At 37.3% G+C, this 15,680-nt stretch overlaps 3 protein-coding genes across 4 annotated transcripts; 2 read left to right on the forward strand and 1 right to left on the reverse strand.

Moving 5' to 3' along the window:
• LOC110809965 (RING/U-box superfamily protein) lies at window positions 1–1,228 on the reverse strand. Of its 2 annotated transcripts, none has more exons than XM_022035959.2 (2): window positions 276–1,228; window positions 1–186 (listed from the first exon to the last, which is right to left on the reverse strand). In XM_022035959.2, the coding sequence occupies exons 1-2, from the start codon at window positions 1,141–1,143 to the stop codon at window positions 152–154; spliced, it is 903 nt and encodes a 300-aa protein (XP_021891651.1). In that variant the 5' UTR covers window positions 1,144–1,228; the 3' UTR covers window positions 1–151. The 2 variants fall into 2 exon arrangements, with proteins under 2 accessions (XP_021891651.1, XP_021891649.1); XM_022035957.2 differs by having other exon boundaries at window positions 1–201; window positions 276–1,226.
• A 1,259-nt stretch (window positions 1,229–2,487) lies between these two features.
• On the forward strand, window positions 2,488–14,203 carry LOC110809915 (plant/protein, putative (DUF3411)). Its single transcript, XM_022035895.2, has 8 exons — window positions 2,488–3,019; window positions 10,767–10,931; window positions 11,033–11,125; window positions 11,233–11,348; window positions 11,885–11,983; window positions 12,088–12,393; window positions 12,692–12,856; window positions 13,574–14,203. The coding sequence occupies exons 1-8, from the start codon at window positions 2,660–2,662 to the stop codon at window positions 13,857–13,859; spliced, it is 1,590 nt and encodes a 529-aa protein (XP_021891587.1). The 5' UTR covers window positions 2,488–2,659; the 3' UTR covers window positions 13,860–14,203.
• A 194-nt stretch (window positions 14,204–14,397) lies between these two features.
• Window positions 14,398–15,536, forward strand: LOC110809916 (fatty acid elongase 3-like). Its single transcript, XM_022035896.2, has one exon. The coding sequence runs from the start codon at window positions 14,539–14,541 to the stop codon at window positions 15,358–15,360; it is 822 nt and encodes a 273-aa protein (XP_021891588.2). The 5' UTR covers window positions 14,398–14,538; the 3' UTR covers window positions 15,361–15,536.
• Window positions 15,537–15,680: the final 144 nt, after the last annotated feature.

Raw genomic sequence — 15,680 nt, forward strand, 5'->3', positions numbered from 1 at the left:
TTGGAAATTAAGTAGCACCCTTATTTATTTATATATAACGACATATGTATACATACCTGCCTGCCTCTCTACAAATATATATAGCGACGTACATTTATATATATACGAACTCTCTCCACCACCAACAGCAGCATCCAGCAGGATAATGAAACTAGAGAATGAGCCATGATAACCACCCAGAACTTGCTGCTTCATCAAAAACTATATACCCTAATTTCACCAACCATAATTCCAAATATATTAAAAAGAAGAAGAGGAGAACATGAGAAATTTACCTTCATTAGAGTTAACGCGAATCCTACTATCAACAACATGAAGATAGCGGCGCGACCACCTTAAAATTTCTCGAACTGGTCGGAACGACATGAACTGATTAACCGCCCAGTTTAATCTGTTCCTCACATCGACAAATTCATAATTCTCTTCTTTTACTTCAAACCGACAGACAGGACAAGTATTGTGCAGCTTCAACCAAGGAATAATACACACAGAATGGTAAATATGTTTGCATGGCAGCTCTCTGCATTCTCCCTCAACTTCAAATTCTTCTTTGCAAACTGGGCATTGCGTCTCCCTCTTTATATGTTCGTCTGTTATTTTCACTACTGGTAGAGCTTCAATGGCAGAAATTGTCGCCGGAGGTGGCCCTGGCTGGTCGTTTTCCCTCAACCCAGTTATGAAATCCTCATTGTTTCTGTCTCTGCTTCTGGTTGCTCGAGAAAGTAATTCGTTATTTATTTGTCTTGGTAAAGGATCTTGAACGAGTTGCAGGGTGATCCAGTCAGCTTCAGAGTCCCAAACAGGAGTTGTTCTTCTTCTACGGAAATGATCGTCATGTATAGGGTTGAGAATGGAAGCCAAGTCCATTAATCGCTCTGATGAAGCTGGTGCAGGTCTCTGCAGAATATTGGAGAGATTGTTGGAGGAGATGATGAGCCTGCCGGGTCTTGACACGTCGAGCTCGTGCAGGATTTCATTAGAACAGAAGGGACAGAAGGTTTCGAATATTGGATTTGTAAAAGCACGTAGCCTAATGGTGTGATGACAATGGTGGCACCATAAGTAATGAAAGGTTCTGGTTCTTTGAACTCCATTGACGACAACACGAGGACGAGGATGAGGGTGGTGATCAGCGAAAGACATTGGAGAAGGAGCTTTTGAAAATGGTGTTATGAGAATGATGAGTTTAGTTTTGGTTTATATAGGTGAAAGAAACACGGGGATGAAGATAGATTTGGAGTTTTGGAAGTCAAAGAGATTCTTTTTTCTCCTTTTTGGTCTACAGGGTTTTCTTGTCTCCAAGACTTCTCTTCCCTCCGCTCACCAAAGCAAAGGATGATTGAGAAATCATGCAACTTTATTTTTAAAGAAAGTTATCTTTTGGCTTTCTTCCACAATTTGGGTTAATTTACTATTTAAGGAACTTTTGACAATAATTATTAAAATATTTATGGGGTTGAAAATGTATTTTTTTATCTTAAATATAAATTCTTCTATGATGGTTAACAATTTATTACTTGGACCGTGGATATTTCTATTCATTTTTACTAAGGATATAAATTTAAATCGTTAACTGTGTTATGTTAGTCTTTATCATAAGATTATTTTATGATTGTATTAATCAAAAGATCATGTTATTATTCAAATAATACCTAATTAATAAAATATATAAATTTTCTTCAAATGATTTGATTATGATAGATGCTAACTGAGGTAACATATATTTGTAATTTCTCATTCTTCTCATAACCCGTTTAATATATTATTAATAACTTATTTGACATTGAAGAATAATTGTAGGGTTAATATAATTTCGTTTAATTTTATAAATCTGAAACCATAAAAATTATTAAAATAAAAATGTCTTAGAGAAATCAAGTTCAACATAATAGATATTTATTATAATCTATTGATAAGATAAATAAATGCATTATGCTATTTAGTTACACAATAATACTATTCAATATAAAAATGAAAGAATAATGTTTCTAAAGATAAAGAGTTTCAATTATAAGAATCACTAATGTTATAGAGGTTTATGTGTTAAGATTCAAGGTTGAAATAACAAAATCAAAAAATTTAGAAATCATTATTGTAAAAGATAATGTATAAGTATTTTTTCAATCTCTTTCTCTAAAATATTATAACGAGATGAATTTAGTTTTTTGATTAATAATATTATCTTTTTAAAAATGATTCAATTATTTTTTTAATTAAATAATAAATATTTGCTTGAAAAGAGATGACTCTTTTAAGAGCTATCTAATTTTCAATATCCTCTCTTAGATCTTTTTTAAAAAATGGTCAACTAGCATACACCGTTGACCAAACCAACCCATAAAAAAAAAGAACCAAAAGAGTGCCGGTCCGGTTTGTAAGACCGAGCCATGCCGGCCGAGTTGGTGAACCGGTTTTTCCGAGCCGAGTTTAACGGATGGATTTGGTTGTCGCCTAGTCCGCTAACTCTCCATCAAAACCCAACTGCGTCTATACCATTTTCTCTCTCTTAGAAAACCTCTCTCTTAGAAAACCTCTCTCATCATCTTCCCCTCTAGAGAGAGAAACCAGCCCCCAGCAACCATGAACATTTTCTGACAACCCAAAAGAAAACAAAGCTTTAACTTTTTCTCTATCCGAAGACCTAACATAATTTCCCCAAATGTCTCATATAGTTTTACAAACTTCGTCTTTGCCCGCAGCCACCTCTCCTAAAACCTTATCGTTAAAACCAAGCTTGCTCATCCCTCGCCTCGGTCCCGCTCGGGCGGTTGTCCCTGGTAAGCGCCGGAGTAATCTAAGAGTAAGGTGCTCATCATCAGCTCTGGTAGATGGTGTGGATTCCGTTGCCGCGCTGGAGCGTTGCTTTGCCGCGCCTTCGGCCCCCGTCGACACGGCTTCTCCGTCCGGTTCCGGTGATTTGGGTCCGGTTATGAAGGGACAGTACGGTGCACTTGGTGCTGTTACTTTGGAGAAGGGGAAACTCGATTTATCGCAGAAGCAATCGAAGTCCAGCCCTGAGGTACGTTTTATGTTTTCCATTTACAACATATCACTGGAAATTGGGAGCGTTGAGAGGTAAAACCTAATTTGAAGTTCAGTTTTGGCTAATATTTAGTTAATCAGAGAGCTCATGTAGCTAACAATAACATTTTACTGATCATATATTGAGGAGCAAACTGTGTTTAATCGATGCTTTATATTGTCAGTATTATCTAATTAAACCTCTTAGTATCATTATTTTCATGTATTATCGTCCCAACTGAAAGTTGAATAGTGCTCTGCGTAATTTGATAACATATTCATGGATGTGTTCATACTTTTTTGTATATGCACGCATAAACGTTTGCTTTTATAGTACCAGACTGTAAGTTATATAATTTATGGTTTTAAAGTAGTAAAGTATTACCTTAGCGCAGAAAAAGTTATTTATTTCCAAAAATAGTATTTCATGATGTTAGCAGTATGTATAATGATAATGTGATGAGTTTGGCTCTGAAAACGAATGCTATCAAGATGGTAACTTTTAGGGGCCTCTTGACAGATGGAAAATTTTGATAGAATCAAGGAATGAAATTCTTGAGTATTATGTTTATAAAAGCATTTCCTAATCTGAGCTGTTTAAGTGAATACATTCACCTAGCTGAATTGTACCAAATAATCTCCATGATGGTCTACTGGAAACTTTGCGAATATTACCTTTTGAAGTAACTGCAACAATTGTGATTTTGTGATGTGGTCTGGAAATTTGGCCATTAGTTATTATACTTTCAGTAGAGAAGATTAAGTACAAAACTGTGTCAGTTACTTTGTTTCCCTAACACTTTGTTTGGTCAAGAATTGGTAAGTGGTCCAGGCTTGGTGGGATCCTACGATCCAAACCAGTGGCGGGAGTTGCAGAGTTAGAATAGAGTTCAATTTGTGCTCCTGCATGGGTTGATGCTCTCATATTGCTCTATGGATGCTCTCATAAGGCCTCGAAGATTGAAGGATAACATTGCTTACCTTGAACAATGGGAGCAAATTCCAGATGCATTTAGCACTTATTGAAGGTGGAGAATGCTGACATATAAAGAGCTATAGGCCTATCAATTCAGTGAGTGGTGTACTCAAGCTGATAGCCAAAGCTTGTGCCTTGAGATCAAGCAGGGTGGTTGGGCAGGCTGTAGGTGATGCTGAACATGCTTTTTTGGAAAGATGCTAGATTCTAGGTGCTGCCTTAATTGAAGAGGAACTGGTAGATTCAGTCCTTTAGTTGGAGGAAACGGGACTTGTATGCAAGTTAGATGTTGTGAAAGCTTATGGTCACACATCTTGGTCCTTTCTCGGGCACTGTTAGCTTACAGCTTGAGATGGAGAAAATGGATTAGGAGATATATCTCTTCTCTCATTTTTTCTTTGTGTTCATTGCTAAGCTGATTGAGTTTTCTCATTCTTGTTAGGGCCTTAGGCTAGGGGATCCCTTTTGTTTCCCTATTTACTCATTTTGGTGATATAGGCTTTTAAAAAAAATGTTGATTTGAGGTCTAAGAGTTGGGAGCAAAGGGAGGAGGAAGTGTCTTGTTTGCTTTTTGTCGACGACTCCCTTCTGTTTTGCAGGCCAGGAAAAGGTCCATCTTTTGAGTTCTTGACCTCTCCTTGTGTGCTTTGAGGCAATTTTTAGATTTAGAGTGACTATGGGGAAATTTTATTTGGTGGCTTTTAGAGAAGGTCTAGATGCAAAGACTGTAAAGTCCACAAGTTTTCTTCAAGTATTTGGGTTCACGTGTGGCAGCTTTAAAATTGATGCACCTAGAGTGGTGTCACCTAAGATGGAGGAGAGGTATTTGCTGAAAGAGAGGATGTGCCGAAATTGGGAAAGTTTGCTCTAATGGGAGAATATTGTCCAATCTATATATTCACTTTTTACCCCTATTTTCTGTTTCTTCCAAGCACTAGAAATCTTTTTAACGTAGAATGGGTGGCTTAGAGGAGTGGTAGGGCTGCCATTTGGTGTCCTGAGATCTTGTGAAAAGGCTGGTTTTAGGGACAATTATCCATATGATATTGGTTAAGATGAATAGATCCTAATTAGCTGAAGGACCATGAGAATTCATGACTTGCAAGTACCAGATGTGGTGGGAGGTGATTTGTGCTAAGTTTGGAATAAAGAGAAGGGTTTGAGGACTAACAGTGATAGATAACTTTAGGGAACCTATTTCTGGAGATGGATTAGCTTGGATGAAAGTACTGACTTGGAGATAGTGGAGTTTAAAGTTGGTTAAAAAAAAGTGAGCTTTGGATGTAGGTGGTTTGGGGATAGGCCTTTGAGGAGTGACATTCATAAGTATTTTCCCTAGCCATGGACAAAGATGGCAATCTATAAGCTTGAAGATCTTGATAGAAGAGAGGGGGGAATGTGGCCTTTTAGTTGAAGAGCTTAAAAATAGACGACAAATTGGGCTTGAGCTAGTTGAGTTGATTATGAGGGAGGAAATAACTTAGAAACAAAAATCGAGAGTAAGGTTGATAAAGGAGGGGGATAGAAATACTAGGTTATTTCACACTTTGGCAAATCACCATGGAACAAGTATATACAGAGGGGTTGGTGGTTCATATTAATGTGATTGAAGGAAATCCTGAGTTAAGGGGGTGTGTTAGCTCTTTCTATCAAGAACTATATGTTGAAGACACCTCATGAAGACCTATTTTTTATGACCTTGTAGTTTCCAGATTGAATGAGTAGGACAAGACCTCCTTTGAGCAACTGTTTACAGTGGAGGAAATTTATGCGATCTTGATGAGTTATTAGGATGACAAAGCTTTGGGGTCAAATGGGTTCAACATTCTTTCTTTCTTGGGAAAATTGGAAGACTCTGCAAAATAATTTTGTGGCTACATTTGATGTTTTCTATGAAGCTGGTTCTTTTTTGAGAAGCCTAAATACCACTTTTTTGGTGTTGATACCAGAGGTAGTTGGGCCAACTAATATTAGAGATATTAGGCCAATAAACTTGTTCGGTGGGATGTATAAAATAATTGCAAAGGTTGTAGCAAGAAGGATAACAAGAGTGGTGAGTAGTGTGTGTTAGGATCCTTTTGCGGGTGGAAGACATTCTTGATGCTGCCTTATTTTAATGTTCACAACTTGTTGAAGAAGGGGAAGGAGGGGGTTTTATGCAAGCTGGATATGAAGAAAGCATAGTATCATATAACGTGGAGTTTCTTGTTTTACAAGGGGGATATGATGAGTTTTGGGACCAAATGGAGTCGATGGAGTAAGACCTGCATTACCACAACATCTTTTGGGACCATGGTTAATGGGGTCCTTAAAAAATTTTCTAGGTTTCCAAGGGTTTGAGATAGGATGATCCTTTGTCCCCCCTGCTATTTATTTTAGTTATTGAGGCCTTTATTACTCAATAAAGCCAGGGACTTACAATTGTTCAGGGATCTAAAAGTTGGGAAGAATAGGGAAGAGGTGGAGATAACACATTTTTTTTATTGATGACACTCTTATTTCGTGAACCAAACTCGAGAGATGTTCTCAATATCAAGTGTGTCTGTTGTGTATTCAAGTTGTCTTCGGTTTGAAAATTAATCTAGTAGAGCCAAAGTTGGTCAATCTAGGTGAAGGAAGGGAAGCTATCAATTTGGCAACCTTTACGAGGTACAAAATGGGCAATCTACCTATGAAATATCTAGGGCTTCCCCTTGGAGCAAAATTCAAAGGTGTCTCTACATGGGAACCGGTAGTTAGTCATGCTAAATCTCATTTGATAGGTTGGAAAAGGGGATTACTTCTCAAAGATGGTAAACTTACCCTTATAAAAAATGTCATGGAAAATATCCCCATATAATTTATGTCGTTGGCCACAGTTCTTGTTAGTGCAGCTAAGAGGTTGGAAGCAATTTAACATAGGTTCCTTTCAGGTAATTAAGAGGAAGGGTGGAGTTACTATTTATTGGCATAGGACGTGGTGAAGCAACCTTTAAGAGAAGAGAGGAGGGGTGAGATCCTTGGTTGAGATCAATATCGCTATTCAAGGGAAGTGGTTTTGGAGGTTTATGAGCGAAAGAGACATTCTTAACATGCACAACTTGAGAGGAGTGGAAATTGTTGTCAATGATTGCACTTTATGTCTATGGAAGTATGAGTATGCCAAAAACGTCTCCTCCTTTCAATGTCAGACGAACAGCCCTTAAATTGAAAATAGAGGTGAAAAATAAAAAACTTGAAAAAGACGAGAGAAGATTGAAGATGTCGATGTACCTTTGACATGTATTCGATGATTTGAGTGCCAAATAAAGAAGAATATGGTGAGATCAGAAGAAGATAAGGGAAAGAGTGATAGGAAAAGAGAAAGATTACTCGAGGGGGAAGAGAATCGGCAAAAATATATTTGATATTCAACTTACCTACAAAGATTTACAAAACACATGTTTTTAAACACGAAAGAAATTAAAATTGCCATGGAATCACCGTAAATCCTTCGAGAAACCGAGAGAAGAGAGAGAAACCCTATACAGCGAGTGGCCTTTTATGTCGATATGTTTAACCTATCCCTAATCTTTATCCTTAAACACGCCTCCAGGATTTGTGCCACGTATCTCCTTTATTTCACGAATTGTAGACACGTAGCCCACTCCATCTAGCTTCACCCAATGGCCGACGTGTGTCCATTTCTTTCTCTTGATTGAGCCACATGTTTGGCTCTTTGTTTATAAACCCTGATGGGATTTGACCTTTTGCTTCCCACTTCATGGATGTGTGAAATGGAGGGTTAGTCTAGAGAAAGGATAAGTTTTTGAAAGGACGAGTGGATGGAAGTCGGGGCAATTTACATGCAATTTCCAGTGATTTTCTCCATTGCTCATAATTATGTGTCTATATAAGGGGTTACTTTATATTGTGCAAATGGTTCAACGGTGATTATCATGATCAATATAGAATTAAAAATAGCACATTTGGTTTGAGCATTTGGAAGAACATCTGGAAACTAAACAATATCATTCTACAACACTTTAGTTGGGTTATTGGGAATGACAACAAAATAAGATTTTGGTTTGACGTATGACATGACAAGTCTACTCTTCAAACAAGATTCCCTCTTATTTATGCTATTGTCTGGGATAAAAATATTTTGGTTAAAGATGCTACGGTTCTTAACAATCAGGGCTTTTGGCAGGTGTCAGTATTCAAAAACTTACAAGATTGGGAGTTAGAGGAATATTTATCCTTGCTATAAACTCTGTTTTCAATTCAAGTTTATGACAGGAAGGACAATCTAAAATAGCTACTCTCCAAAAATGGTACTTTTACTGTCAGATCTCTCTACAACCACTTGGCGGGCAATCTTAATAAGAACAACATTAGCTTGCCTTCCAACATAATATAGAAATTGGGTGCAACTCTAAGAATTTCATTTTTTCCTTGGGAAACTGTAAAAGGCTGCATTCTTACCCTTGACAACCTAATGAAAAGAGGTTTCATAATCACCAATAGATGTTTCCTTTATAAAAACAATTTTGAAACCTGTAACCACCTGCTTTTAGGCTATTCGGTTTCACAGCACCTGTGGAATGCCAATATTAGTCTTATGGGGCTGTCTTGGGTCATGAACAACAACATTCATGCTCAACTCCTAGCATGGGAAGGCTTCAGCAGCAAGAGAAAAATGTTAAGATTAATCCCACTTACCATAATATGGGTCTGTTGGAAAGAGAGAAACAATCGTGCTTTTAAAGGAATGGAACTTGATTTCAACAAACTCATTAATTGTTGGTTTCACTATTTTGGTTCCATTATTTGGGACATAACATCAGTTGTCTTGATGATCTTGGTTTTGTTGTCAATAGTTTAATCGATTTGTAAATACATTGTAAATGGGTTCTGCCCCCTTGGCACTTTAACATCAATACAACTCCACACTTTTATTTTAAAAAAATACTATAAGGGGCTACTTTATGGGTTCCCCAAGTAGTGGAGTGTGGGTGGTAGATCTTACAGGAAACTTAAATGACTAGGAGATTAGTAAGTGAAGCCTCCAAATTCCCAATCGTAAATGGTGTTTTTTGGAGTGTTTGAGGATGAACTATTGTCGCACTTGAACTCCAAGGGCTGCTTTTTTGTCAAATCTTATCATAAGCACCTGACTAAGAGAGATGAAGAAGGGGAAATTTCCTACAAGCTGGGTTTAGAAAGTAAAGGCAATTCTTAGAGTGGTGTTTTATGTTTGGTAAGCTATGTGGGAATACATTCTTACCTTAGACAAGCTGATTAGTGTGGGAAGATCTTGATGAATGGTTATTATTTATGCAAAGAAGGCATAGGGACATTCAGTTTGAAGTGTGTACAATTGAGTTAGGGTTTAGAGAGGTGATTCGGGAATTTTAGAAGGACAGGAGGGGAAGAAGTGAGACTCAATCCGAGAAGAAACAGAGTGACATTCTGAAGACAGATCTCTCTTTACTTCCGTTCCTTACAAATCACCAGGTATTTATTCTGGTTTTGGTTACAAATCTCAACTTGTTTCCTATTTGATTGTTTCCTATTTCCTGTACAACACAATCATATTCTCCTTGGGTTCCTGTATGCTTTCTGCCTTTGGTCTCTTGCCTGCAGTTTGTTGGGGCTAGATTGGGTTATTGCCGGGACAGTGAAGGAGGAATTTTGGATGTGGAAAGATATTCAAAGTGATAAGCATTCAATAAGGCTTATCCTTCTGGTTATTTGGAAAGAGAGCAATGGAAGGGCTCTTCCTTTGAGAGTACAGAATTTGATTTTGTTAAAGTTAAATATTTTGAGTTCCAAGCTCTAAGTTCTGTAGTTAGGGGCCAGCCTCTGTATTATCGCGAGGATCTTGGGGACCTAATAAATATCATCTTCCTGTGGTTATCTTTTTGTATTATTTTTAAAGACTTGGACTTTCATATATTTCCTCTAGAAACCTTTTAAAGCCAATATAATTGTTATTGGTAAACTTTCTGTTTTTTGTACTTAAAAGACTATGTTTGGAATATTATTTCAAAAAAAAAAAAAGACTACGTTTGGAATAAATCCAGAAAAATTGAAGAGGTAATTTGTATATCCATACCTAATTTTATGGGGATAGTGTAAATTGTATCAGGATGGTAAAAAAATTAGCCTCATAGAATGGGATTTAAACTTGAAACAGTGGCTTCCACCAAAATTGGTATTTGAAATGGGTTTTTTCATATGAAATTCTTCATGAATTTGTCATTTTTTCTTTTGAGTAATATGTGAGTTTACCTTTTTATCATTCTATGGAATATTTTCACTATTTTCTAGTTAAGTTGAATGTGAATTTGGAAACAAATTCCATGTAAATTTTGAATTTCTTCCAAATATAACCTAAGGATGGTCTTATTTTATGTTCTAGTAGGCACTTTGAATGTAACAAACCAAAAATATGCATGGATATGTTTAGTCAGTTCATCATTACCCTCCTCCAGTGCTTGATTCCTTTATCTGCTTGCAGCCGTATTTGTTTAAAAATTTTTAGCTTACAGTTTCTGTAACAGAAAATTGTGGAACTCTTTTCTCTAGATCTTTTTACCTTTGATGCAGTGGGGTTGAGTGTTCTTTGCATTCATATACCCCTTATCCACTTTTGACATTCTTATTTGGATTTAAATATCAATTAAGTTCGTCTTCGATCAATTTGTAAATCAGTTATTTAATCTTTGAAGTGGATTGTTCTATGGACTTCCTTCCAATGTTTTCTGGATCTTGGAAAAATAATGGCTAATTGATTTTGAAATTATAGCTTGCAACTGGAGGTGGTGGTGGGGACATTGGAAAGAAAATCAATCATGGAGGTGGTGATGGAGGTGATGATGATGGTGATGATGATGATTACTTTGATGAATTTGACGATGATGAAGAGGGAGATGAGGGGGGATTATTTAGAAGGCGGAAATTTCTTGAAGAGGTTAGAAGCTTGGCACTTAGTTCACATACAAGTCTCACTTCCATTCCTATTCCCCTTCTTGAATTTCAATAACAGTAACAGTTTCTTTTTCTTTTCACCAGCTTTTTGATAGAAAATTTGTAGATGCTGTATTGAATGAGTGGCAAAAAACAATGATGGATTTGCCTGCTGGCTTCAGACAAGCCTATGAAATGGTATACCATCTTCTAACAATTTAGGTTTATTGGAGTTATTTTATTTAAAAAAAAAAACTTTTATTGGAGTTTCGATTGCTCAATGTTGACTAAAAGATTGCCTCCAGGGATTGGTCAGCTCTGCTCAAATGGTGAAGTTCCTTGCTATAAATGCCAGACCAACCACAACTAGATTCATTTCTCGTGCCCTTCCACAAGGCATATCTAGGGCATTTATTGGCAGGTAATCTGATTAAACGGTCTATATGACTGGAACGGTATCATCCGTTCAAAGTGTTGTGTGACTTTAATCATTGTGAATGCAGACCCTTGCCTATACATTAATTCGAATGCATAAATACCTCAACCAGTATAACTTTGAATTATTTAACAGCAAGACTATGTTTGGAACAGATCTATAGCTTTTGTAAAATTCTTTTGCAAATATGCACTTGGTTTTATTAGAAGATAGTAAAGAATATGTTAAAAAATGGCAAATGTTCTCATATGAAATTTCTATGTATAATTGGAATAATGTATTCCAAATTCTATCGATTTCGGTAGAATTTGAAGTACATTGGAAATTGGTAGAACTTGAAGTACATTGTTCATCTAGAATTCTTTATGAGATTATTTTTAAAGCAGAACTTCCACCATGTTTTAGCTAAGGTGTAAATCTGTTAATGAATTCTAAAAATTTCTGAATTTGTCCAATACTTAATCAGGGGGAACAATGTAGTCTATAGACTCTGATTTCTCACGTAGTCTTCTGTTGGACAGGATGCTTGCAGATCCCGCCTTCTTGTATAGGCTTCTTTTGGAGCAGGCTGCTACTGTTGGTTGCTCTATTTGGTTGGAATTGAGGAATCGGAAGGATAGGTTATTCACACTCTTCCTCCTACCACGTATTATGATATCTAATCTTCTTTCTCATGATCAGCGAACTCAAAAGATGTTATTTTGATTGTTGAATGTCTTTATAGGATAAAACAGGAATGGGATCTGGCACTTATTAATGTGCTAACAGTATCAGCATGCAATGCTGCTACTGTTTGGTTGCTTGCTCCTTGTCGTTCTTATGGAAACACATTTCGGTTTGATTTGCAAAATACATTGCAGAAACTCCCGAACAATGTATTTGAAATGAGTTATCCCTTGAGAGAATTTGATTTGCAAAAAAGAATCCATTCCATTTTCTACAAGACTGCAGAATTGTGTCTAGTTGGATTAGCTGCTGGGTCAGTTGAAGGTTCTTTGTCAAACTTTTTGGCCAGTAAAAAGAAGGAAAGGTAAGATACAGATCCTTGTCCCTGTGTTAGTAACTGCTTCCAATCTCCAAAAAAATCCCAATTGTCTCGTACTTTTTATTTTTGGAATGAAATATTTATGGGTTCTCTGTGAATAAGATCAAACCTTATTCCATGCTATTAACATGAGATCCATTTTTCTTTTTCTTAATCCATATTCATATAGGATTTAGTTCATCCATCATGTATGTTTTATGTCTTTCAGTATGCTTAACATGTGCTTCTTATTTGTCAGGCAGTCTATTAATGTTTACTTGGATATTCTCTTTAACTTTTTCAGGTCATCTGTGACAATCCCATCTGTGAGAACCAATGCTCTTAATTATGGCGCTTTCCTTGGACTCTATGCAAACTTGAGATATCAACTATTGTGTGGATTTGATAGAGCAATGGTCAACCACTTTGATGTTATTGGAGTACCACTCGTCTTTAGCACAATTTTGAGGTCCCTTTCTCTTGTGCAGTTCACGTTTATCATACAATTAAATGATGTGGAGATTTATTACTTTTATGCCATGTTTGGAATAGATGAACTTTATGTGGAATTTATTTCATAAATCTGCACTTAGTTTAGCTAAGAGAGGATGAAAGCATCTAATAATGAAAATTGATCTCTTAAAAATTTCATGTGGAACTGAAATAATGTAAAATTAATCAAAGCTGATAGAATTTAGAATTTTATTGGTTCAAGTTCACTTGAAATCTCTTACGAGGACAATTTCATTCTCTTCTAAATGTAGCTTTCATTGTCCCACGATTGAACAATTTATGAATTCCCAAATGAACTCCACAAGAATAGTTCATTTCTTGTCAAAATAACCTTAGTCTTTATTATTTTGATAAGACAAAAAGGTATTTGTTTCCTCTATATATTTTTCTTTGCAATTAGCCTTCTTAATGTTGTCTCTTTCATTTTTTAGTTATGGAAATCTGCTTTCGCAATTGTTAGGGTTCCTTTTGTTGTTCTGGAGAATCACTTTCTCCTGTTTTTATCTGTTAGAAAACTGTAACCCAAATCTTAAGATTACTTGGGTTTGGGATATATAAATTCCTGAAGTTGGTTTCATTTTAGTGTATTGGTTGATAAAACCCTTGAAAATGTTCAGCAGTGTACATATAGGAGGAGTTTGATAAAGTAAATTTTCTTCTGGATTCTATACAGGATTTTGAATGTTCAGTTGGGAGAGAGATCAAGACTGGCTTGGCTAGGAGTGGAGCCAGACCCACTGGTTCAGTCAGATAACCTCTTGAAGGCCTACAGCAGGCCATCAGAGGATGTGGCTAGATCATCTTCCCAATGGTTTATATCCAAGAATGCGATTGTGTCGGGGCTTGGTCTTCTTGGTATCAAACAAGGGAGTCCTGAGTCTGTTGATGGAGAAGCTCCAGCTCCCAAGGCACGAAGGAAGAGGATTGTCCGGAAGAAGGTAACTGCAACCTCAGCATAGTTTCTTCGTAAATACGATAACATCCTGTCCAATTTTGCTGCCCAAGAGAAAGCAAACATCCTCATCAGGCATTGAAAGCAACAAGTGCTTAGAAAGTGGGGTAATCTTCTCTTCGTCTTTTTTCTTCTTATGATTAATTTTTTGATTGACGGTGATCACCGATCTGTCACAGTCGGGGATTACCATGTAGCACCATGTAGTAACTATAGACATGAAAGATTGCTCCTGGGAGGAATTATGGAATTCTCTTACTCAATTATGTTGTTGTTTGATAGCATTATTACACTCTGCTCCATTTTGAATTCGAAATTTTCGTAATAAATTTTAAGGATTAGTTTTGATTATAGGTTGTAAGAGCAGCCATCTAATTTGCATAATATGAACCTTGAATTGGGTTTTGACGGCCATGATGTATCTGAAAACCAATTTCATAAATATATCATATCAAGATAAGCGGTTGTGAGTAAATAACTCAACCCATCCCAGTCAAGCTTATAATATTTTTTTATTTTGGGGGGAAAACCAAACGGATCATAATCGTAATCTTATCAAACCAGATTCTCTCCGTCCCATATCGGTCAATCATATACCATTTTGGTCCAACCTATCCTTAAGAGGAGAGGACCATTCACTTATCTTCACCTTCTCCGGTGAATCACGCCGGCGCGTGGCTTTGACGATGAATCGGGTTTTCTCAACGTTGTTGTATTGGCTGGTGAACCACCCGACAATCCTCGGTTTCTCATGGAACCCTGGTCAAACTCTCGGCACCTCTCCGCTTTTTCTCTCCCTTTCCGTTCTCGCTTACCTTTCCCTTACTTTCCTCATCTCTCGTCTCCTCTCGCTTCCTCCCGTCAGCTCAAAGATCCTGAAACCCATCACCGCCCTCCACAGCCTCACCCTTTTCCTCCTCTCCCTCCTCATGGCCACGGGTTGCACGCTATCCGTCTTCTTCCACCCGCCACCTCTCCTCCCCCGCTACGCCATCTGCTTTCCTCCCAATACCCCTCCCACTGGGCCGCTTTTCTTCTGGGCCTACATCTTCTACCTCTCCAAGCTTCTCGAGTTCATTGACACCCTCCTTATCATCATCAGCAAATCCTTCCAACGCTTGACTTTCCTACATGTCTACCATCACGCAACGGTGGTGGTTATGTGCTACCTCTGGCTCCACACATCGCAGTCGTTGTTCCCCATTGCGCTGGTCACCAACGCGACGGTGCACGTCATAATGTACGCGTATTATCTATTGTGCGCGGTGGGTGTGCGGCCCAGATGGAAGAGGTTGGTGACGGATTGTCAGATTGTGCAGTTCGTGTTTAGCTTTCTGGTTTCGGGTTTGATGCTGTATGAACACTTTGCGGGTTCGGGTTGCTCCGGGATATGGGGTTGGTGTTTTAACGCCGTGTTTAACGGTTCTCTTTTGGCTCTTTTTGCTGATTTTCATGGGAAGAGTTACGCCCGCAAAAAGGCTACGACTAAAGATAAGAAGAGCTCATGACCTCACAAATTCGGATTTATTTCATACTTTTTTTTTTTTTTTTTTTTTTTGAAAAAATTTGGTTGAATATAAGTCCGTCCTCATTTTCAGAAAGAATCCATTCCTCACAAAATTTTCTTTTTGAATTTTACTTTTCAATTGAATGCTAAACCAGTTGTAGTTTAAGTCGTAACAAATTTGTAGTTATGGTGAAGAGGATTAAGTTTTGAGATGCCAAATAAAATAAGACTTTGATGAGAGGGTTGGGTGGAGTTCATTTGGGATTGGAATGCATATTAGTAAAAGAAGTTGGTGGAGGTTAAATGATTAGTGGGATTCAA

The sequence above is a fragment of the Carica papaya genome, chromosome 2 (genome assembly GCF_054855325.1).
Source record: "Carica papaya isolate Zhongbai chromosome 2, ASM5485532v1, whole genome shotgun sequence".
NCBI lineage: Eukaryota > Viridiplantae > Streptophyta > Magnoliopsida > Brassicales > Caricaceae > Carica > Carica papaya.